General features: G+C 39.3%; 1 protein-coding gene across 2 annotated transcripts; it reads left to right on the top strand.

Moving 5' to 3' along the window:
- Positions 1–1679: 1679 nt before the first annotated feature.
- LOC115575016 (uncharacterized) lies at positions 1680–4647 on the top strand. 2 transcript variants are annotated; one of them, XM_030406756.1, is made up of 4 exons: positions 1680–1751; positions 1840–1933; positions 3217–3534; positions 3617–4647. In XM_030406756.1, exons 2-4 carry the CDS (start codon positions 1840–1842, stop codon positions 3973–3975), a joined length of 771 nt encoding a protein of 256 aa, XP_030262616.1. In that variant the 5' UTR covers positions 1680–1751; the 3' UTR covers positions 3976–4647. The 2 variants fall into 2 exon arrangements, with proteins under 2 accessions (XP_030262616.1, XP_030262615.1); XM_030406755.1 differs by having other exon boundaries at positions 1699–1933.
- The last annotated feature ends 3867 nt before the right edge of the window (positions 4648–8514 follow it).

Genomic DNA, 8514 nt, shown 5'->3' with positions numbered 1-8514 from the left:
GCACACTGAATCTCAGGCCCATCTTCTCGACATGAGGCAGAGCTCTTTCTCACTGTTGATTGCGAAACTGGAGAATGTGGGTGGTTCTAAAATGCAGATGGAGAGAGTGTTATAAAAAATCAATACATCTCGAGTGCGGTCGTACTGTGATTTACAGAGAAGCATAAAAGGTTTTGTTTAAATAATTTACAAGGAAAGAGTGATTTGTTCTCCGCAGGACAATAGAATAACTAGTAGCAACACGACTTTGGATAATCAACCTATTACTCTCCTTTTTTATAAATCTCATCGCAGCCTACACTGTTGGGTTTTTTCTGCCTTGCAGCCAAATCCAGGCCGAGCTCTGACAGCACAACAAAATTCAGACGGACCGACAGTGCTCTCGCCTGCTCCCTGAAGAAAACGCCAGTGCCCGGCAAAACGTGTTCCTCGCCAGAGAAAAGCTGATCCTGAGATAACAGATAAGGCCTATTGTTGTAAGGAGTTTGTCGAACAAACTCAAATGCCACGCCGCTTCTTTGCCAAAACTACAATTAAGTTCATCGGAAACTCAATTTTCACAGCTCTGCCCTGAGGTCAGGTCGCCCTATTGGCAGCTCCCTCCAGAGATAAGTGTTTCAAGCGAGTCAGAGTCGATGTTACCACACACAAACTGGTGTACGACAGGCTGTTTACAACATGACAGGGGAATGTGTCTCTCCCTGAAGTATCAAATCTATAATTTGCGTGTGTGCGTACGTGCGTGTGTGCGTGTGTGCATGTGTGTGTGCTGTCATAAGTAAGAACAAATATTTCTATCACACAACTCATGCGACTTTAAATGTTACTATAAGATGCAATCTGTAATTGGGGCTCGGAGAGCTCCAGAGAGGCTCTGATTATATCTGGGAGATTAGAAATAAGCATTTTTAAGGCCCTGATTAAGGAGCTGCACATCAACAATCAAGTCTGGAGATAAGGCAGGGAGTCGTACAAACAACTTCAGGGACAGACATGAATCAAAATGGATTATTTCTATCCAGACTTAAAGGAGCGCTATGTAAGAACTGGCCCCCTGTCAAGATCATACACAAAACAAACAGCATTTGACTTGCAAAACATATACCTGCTGCAAACTGAAGCTGCTGTTAGCCAGTTAGCTCAGTTAGCCATTCAGCTAGCAGTCCGGGCAGGGGGCTGTTGGTGCACACTGGTAAGCATGCTAATTTAAATAGCCTAGATATCTGTGCAGCACAATACAGACACCAAAACTGTTATCTTTCACATTCCTTTCGTACCTTTATGGCATCTTAAACACAAAATGCAACCGTCCACCAGTGAAAACAGTTGCAACTTGAGCTCCTACTCTCATTTCTCATCTTCCTACCCAAGGATGGCACACACATGGCTTGTTGTCTGAGGAAAGGGTCAAATTTGGATGGAAACAGCAACACTGACCTAGAAAACCTTTCAAATGCATTCTTATAGCCACTAAGTTTTTAAATATAGAGGCACACAGACTCCATCCTAATCCATGTTTTCAGTGTTTAACAAGGAGGCAGGAAACAAAACTTTCACTCTCCCTCGTGTTTCTCAGTCATTCATTCCTGGGCATGTTCACTCACGCTCGAGCTAACCTGACACCACATGATCATGAAGCCGAAGCTGACTCTGGGAATCTCCCTCCATTTACAAGACCAGTCCTCTGGAACTCCAACACATTAACGTGTGCGGACCTACACTTTACAACAACAGAAACCTAGAGCACCACGGTGAGAAACCTGCTCTTACCTGATGCAAATGCCTGTGTTTGTCTTTTATCCGGTTCATCTAATGGGATGCATATTGATCTTAACGCAGATGAAAGTGATGAGTTTCTCATCCGGTGGGAGCACACGGCGTATTTATGGCTGGGTTTCCATCATCTGGTTCACTTCAGCAGTCAGCGTTACTGGTGAGGCTTTGTTTTGTGCATGAAAAGTCATGTTTGTCAAAACATTTGTATTAAAATTGGTGTAGAACATTTTTAAGTTGTTAGAACATTTTAACTACAACTTAAATGTAATAGTCTACTTTACTTGGTAGTTCTGAGGTAATCAGTTTACTGACTTTTGTGAAAGTAAACGTTTAAAATTTAAAGTGAAAGAATTTTAGTTTAAAACATTCAACAATTAACTATATGATGAATATGAAGATATAACAGCTAAGTTATTTCAGAGACTTATATGTATTGAGTTGACCAGATATCTACTGAAGTACGCATGCTAACCAGCTAGCTCCTTCCATGCTGTCAATCAACACCCTACCTCAAGATTTAATAGCCCTACCAACTACCAATTACGAGCTTCCAGTCCAGGCAGAGTCAGCTAAAAGCTTCGCTAGCTGTACAGCTAACTGAGCTAACTAGCTAACCGCAGCTACATGTGACAGCAGTAAGCAGTTACTCTCATGATATAATGTCCCCGTTTTCTTCACCAAGTCAATTCGAAAGGTGGCAAATTCTGGCACCTTTAAATTAGTTAAGAATAACCTTCTGCTAGCATTGTTCTGCTCGATATAAGTACCTATACTGTCATCTATTCTTGTTTTTGTGCAAAGGCTGCTGGCTGAAGCCGCATATCGTACAGACAGTTAATTTTTATCAGTCTTTTTAACTTTCAGAAATATAGTAACACTATTTCTCTAATAATTCCTTCAAAGGTGCATTATGTAAGAATTGCCGCAATTCAAATTAAAACTAAGAGGCAAGAGGAAAACTAAAAGTAAGAGGCAGCATATCCTCAGTGTAACCGCTAACTGCTGCTAAGTAATCTGCTAACTAAGCTTCTCTTAGCTTGTTAACTCAGTAAGCCATGCAGCTAGCAGTCAGGACTGAGAGCTCAGGGACGAGGAGAAGGCAGCTAGTTGGCACGCTAGCCCCATAAACTACATAGGCATATGAAAAGGGTTATTTCTTCACATTCTGTTGTTATGGCTAGTCAGTGTTTGAAACTACAATTCTTATATACATTGAAGATAATCCTAAAACTGGTTTAACAAGACTGAAGAAGAACAGCTGGCCCGAATCTCAGAAACTGAATATCTCCAGATTACTTTCACAGAATATTTTGGGAGTAGTCCTTCTGGTGACCCCAATATAATCCCGTCAGTATTGACATTATACTGAGCAATGTTAATAAAATGTGACCAAATAAATAACTGACTAAGAATTAATCATCCCTTTCTGTGATTATTCAGTAAGTGAAGAAGTGGAGCTGTTGGCACTTTCAGAGGTGGCTGCACGGTGTGGAGACAATGTGACACTGACATGTGACGCGACCCTCCCAGATAAGTCGGTTATTAAACATTTTGCCTGGGAGGCTGGAAATAAAACATGTCAGATTGACAACGACATACATGACTCTGAGTTTCTCTGTGAAAGCAGGGTTAATACTCACACACACCAACTCACTCTGACTCTCCTCAATGTGATGCCAGTCGACGAGCGACGATACCTCTGCAAACTGCGCACAGTACAGGGAACCAAGTCTGCCACAACTTTTGTGAAGGTGCACGGTGAGTTGAATTTGTTTTATTTTTTTCACCATTGTTTGTTGTTTTCTTCTTTTGGATTTCTAAAGGTCCTCGATCTTTACAGAATGCTTTGGAAGTGTGATCACCTCCATCAACTGGACTCATGCTGAGAGCCGGTTCAACGGAGTTTACCCCAGTGGCATCATTCACTGGTTCCAGGGAGGTGTGAACCTAACGGACTCTACCAGCACAGATGAAGTCAAAGGTCATGATGGACGGTATGATGTCTGGAGCACACTAGACGTACAGAAAGGAGACCTGAACCAGCCTTATACATGCAAACTGTGGATACCTTCTGAGGGGAGGTATTTCCAAAGTCTCGATTTATATAGCAAAAAGCCACAGGAGTCGTCAGGGAACATTGTCAAACTGCAGTGGATTTGTATAATGGTGGAATTCATGATGGTGAAATTTATGTCATAAGGAAACTAAACAAAATTTCACATGCTATGAGCAATTATATTCTCTGGAGAGTTCACAGGAGAGGAGGAAGTCAGAAAATGTATTGTCACCTTTGAGACAAAATCTGAATATTTCAGCCGCCAGAGCAAACATCTTTGAAACCAATCTCAATAGCAGCACTGCATTTGTCAGTTTTTACAATATCTTTACTGCAGAAGCTCACCGGTGACTGAAATCATTCGCAAGAAATGTTTGGGAATTTAAGAAAACAATGGTATGTGTCAAAGGACTTTGATTAAACAGTGTACAGTTTTCCTTAAAATAGGCTTTAGAAACACTTGTGTTGTCAAATTTCATGTTAAGCTTTGATTCACTGCTACACTGATGCTCACTATAACCGGGAGATTACTTTTTACTTCACCCTGATGGCCAGAAGGAGGCAGTCTCCTCGTAATAAATAGTCTTGTCACTGCTTTTCCACACCCTTTGTATGTTATAAATGCTGTAAATGAAAGCTACTAGATTCAGGATTCTGGTTTTATTGCAAAATACATCACATCAACACTTAAGGAGAGGAGCTTTGCCCATGAGTACTTAGGCAAAACATTTTTTGCAAAGATCCTTAATGTAAACATGATTCATATGAATAAGTTTGCAATTATAAAGGGCAATAAACAAATCAGAAAAAAAACATGCAGGAAATAAAATGTGTCTTTTCTTATCATTTCTTTTTATTTTGCTTGGGAAATTGTGTTTTTTTTCCTTTACATTCAGCTCACGTGTAGCATTAGTGGACACTAATCTGACATACAGCCATTAATAATCCAAATCTTGTGTATTGAGGACTTTATCTTTACCTTCACCAAGGTTGTTATGTTTCCACCTGTGTTTGTTTGTTGGTTGGTTTGTGGGCAGGATTAAATATAAACTACTTAACAGAATTCCACAACACTTGGATTTCGGGTTTCTGCCCAAATTAGGCCCCAGTAACTTCTGGTAAAGGGGACGGATCCAGGATGTATCTCACTTGCTTTAAAGGGGCACTATGTACTTTTGGATGGGGAATTCAAACTCAGAATGTTCATATTAATGAGGAAAAAAAATACAAACTCATAAACATTATTTTTTTCCATAAGTGAATAAACAAGCTGTTAATAAGGTCCCCAGAACAATGTTTGATACTAGGAGGATGGCAGTGTCCGCCACATATAAACAAAGTTTGTTTATTCAGTCATGTAAACAAAGAGAGTTTGTTCAGGAATAACAAAAAAAAAAAAAAAAACAGTCAGTAGAGATAATTTTCTTCTGATTAAAGTTTCTTCCCCAAAACTACATAGAACACCTCTAACATTGCAGTATGGGCCATTTGTTGACTATCCTGTTAGTTTTTCAGGGAATAATGTATGTATCTTGATAAAAAAACAAAAGACGATCAGGCATATTTAGGTGGCTGGTATCTGTGAGAACAACATATTGCAGAACTTACATCTGGTGATCTCAAATTATGGTTAAGCAGTCGTGGGTGGTTTAAAATTTCAGGTGATGCGGGGCTGTAGAATTTGATACTGGATAAGGCTTGATTGAAATAAAAAGGGACTGTTGAGTTGAGGCCGAGGTCTGAGCTCTACTTAGTGCTGTTCTAGATTTAATTCTCCTTGTGCTACATAAAAGTGGTAAATATGATACAATCCATGTCGGTAAGCTTTGTGAGAACGTGTCACGTAACACACTCCTGTGAATTAGTGAGCACCAGCTGTCCTTACCGGATGGGTTTGTTTTGAGGATGTGTGTCTTGGAAAGTTTATTTGGTTCTGCAAGTCTACACATCTTCACACTCTTCACTGCGCTTCACTGCAAATGCAGTTCCTTCCTGTTTACTTTAGCGAGTGCTTTCTCAGTGTGTATTTTGTCCCTGTAGTTTGGCGTTCTTTGTTGAAGTTTTACATGGTAAACGTGGCAAACAGTGTCAGTGCCTTTGTGCTATTGTATGCTGATTTCTGCCTCAGTGTAAAATTTCTCTGTGCATTACCATCCATATTTAGTAGACCTGTTAAAGTCTCTTGCGCAAGCGGCAAAACGTCCTTAATTCAGTGGAGAGTTTACATTCAGCTGCAAGAAAAGGAGATGTGCTGTTATGCAAAGATTGCTTTAAATATAAAAAGAAAATTCGTACAAAACCATTAAAAGAACATTAAGATTAAGATCTGGGCTGATACAGGTGGCAGTGTGGATGTGTGAGAAATGTGATTCTCCAACAATAGAAAGAAGGGACAATTCACTGGACAAACCCAGCCACTGGAGCAGGAGAGGCAGTTAAGAGGTAAGATAACTTGACCTGAGATGACCTCGCTGAGAGCAGACACACACTACGGAGTAGTTACAGAGGGAAGAACGCAGAGACTGGGTTGATTTGCTCCTGTAGAGCAACAACACAATTGATTAAGACTTACTGGAGATCAGCACAGTCGTGTAGGCAGTAAATCTTTAATATAAACGTAAGTCTGAGTGCAGAGCGTATGTGTTTAATGTTTACCAGCTGCCTGTTATGTTTACGGTATGTTGTAACGCACATAGTGCTCGGGCTCATATCCTCACTGTTCAATGACAAAATATTTTAAGGTTTATGCCTAGTTTGACATTTTGGGAAATACACTTAGACACTTTGTTGCCAAGAGTTGGATAAGAAGCTCAAAACTGTTCACGTGTCTGTACAACACACATGAAAATAATACTGGGAGCTGTTTAGCCTAGCTTAGCTTAGCACAGAAACTGGAGAACAATGTGTTGTTTTTACGCTTTTGGATAGTTTCCACGAATCAAAAAAAGATATGACATGTTAATTATTAAGCTTTAGAGGTGCTGTTTAGTGCATTTTGTTAACTTTGGACAGAGCCATGCTAGACGGCTGTTTCCCCCTCTTCTCTGATGTTCCACTAAGCTAACCAAGTAGTAGATATGAATGACAAGGCACTGAAAGCAAACCTATTTTTCAAAGGCGCTCTCCACTGGAACCATTAACGTTGCTATATTTAAAAGCTTTGGTTGAAAAAACTCAAAGCGTCACTAAAATCAACAGCAGAATGTGAATATCTGTTCTGACATTACAGCGTCTCTGTTTGTTGTTGCAAAGATATTAACTGAGGTTAGAATGCTAACAAGCAAGTCCCAAACCGTCCCAGTCCGCTGGTTCTATCAATCCTAGTTTGGATTTCTAACTGAGCTAACAATCAGATGGAAGCAACAGTCAATAGTAGTTTTCATGAAAAAATGTTGATTTTTTCATTAAAATATTCATGAAAAATAGAAACTCCAATCCAATAAAAAACAGGTGAGTCTCCTTCAAACAACAAATTTCATAAATGTTCCTCCAGAAAGTGTTTAGGAGCCCGTTTCAGGTAGTTTGGAGTTGATTTGTACCTATTTGTAGTGTCACTTTTTTTGGATAACACATAGTCGGACAATGACTAGGGTTAGACCTAAGATATTTGTTAAAAATGGAAATTCCACCAAAATCCAATAAAAACAGGTGTGTCTCATTCAACTAGTAACCAAAGATCATTGAAGACATTGTGCATTGATATCTAGTCAATGGGTCAAATGGAAGCTATTGAATAAGACATGCCCCACTGCAAAGTGAACGGGATGGATTAAAGGTGAAATTTGACAAAGTGTCATGTTCAATTTCGAAAAAAAAAAAGGGCCGGTTGGAGTCCACTGGTACTTGCTTTTGGTGACACTTTTTTGAAAGTTTCACATAATTGGACTAAGGGTTGGAGGCAGTGAAAACAGGCAGAGAAAAATTACAGTTAAAAAAAACAAACATATCTCTAATCACTGATACTTATATGCAAATAACCTTCTGTCTCTTTTCAAGTGGGGAATGTTGATCATTATGCTGCTTTGTCGTGCGTCTGAAAAAAAATGTAATGTTTGTTTATCACAAGAGCCATTTGTACTGCAGGTGTTTACGCTACATTACTAACACTATGAGCCACAATCTAATCATTGATGAAATATAACAACTCATCTATTGTCTTGCAGAAGAAAAATCATTACAACGTAAAACAATCATTACATACATCCTTAAGATGTTTCTAAGGTTTGCTGTACCTCAATGTCTGGGTCTGTAGAGACAACAGGATTTAGTTGATGCTCGACCACCGCCATAAAGCACTGTTGCCAAGGTGAAATTAAGCTGCAAAGCCTTATATAAAGACACATACAGACAACATATTATCTTTTCTCTGATTTGTTGTTTTGCTTCTTTCGGTGCAGAAAATTGGCCCTCTCAAAGCTCAGCAATTGGATGCACCTAGCTTTGAATGGAGCATTATTCAAGGAGCAATCCAATTTCAAACAACTCATGTTTACAGGAACACAGTGGCACAAATCCTGGATATTATAGCGGTATGAAGGCAGCAATAAAAGCTTTGAAAAAATCTGCTTTGTCAAAATCAGGAAGTAAAAGTATAATTGATTTCAGTGTAGCAGAAATGAGATAGACTTTAGTTATTATGGGCTTAAATATTTCCACTGAAAATCAAATTTTGAATTAGAATT

Source organism: Sparus aurata, chromosome 23 (assembly GCF_900880675.1).
Source record: "Sparus aurata chromosome 23, fSpaAur1.1, whole genome shotgun sequence".
NCBI lineage: Eukaryota > Metazoa > Chordata > Actinopteri > Spariformes > Sparidae > Sparus > Sparus aurata.
Note: the sequence above shows the minus strand (reverse complement) of the source record. Positions and strands in the feature narration are given on the sequence as shown.

Bases quoted from the DNA above. Each gene is read 5' to 3' on its own strand.
- LOC115575016 (XM_030406755.1), top strand. From the start codon at position 1,774: ATGCAAATGCCTGTGTTTGTCTTTTATCCGGTTCATCTAATGGGATGC. The intron at 1,934-3,216 runs GTGAGGCTTTGT...GTGATTATTCAG, and splicing joins TTCAGCAGTCAGCGTTACTG to TAAGTGAAGAAGTGGAGCTG. The intron at 3,535-3,616 runs GTGAGTTGAATT...CGATCTTTACAG, and splicing joins AACTTTTGTGAAGGTGCACG to AATGCTTTGGAAGTGTGATC.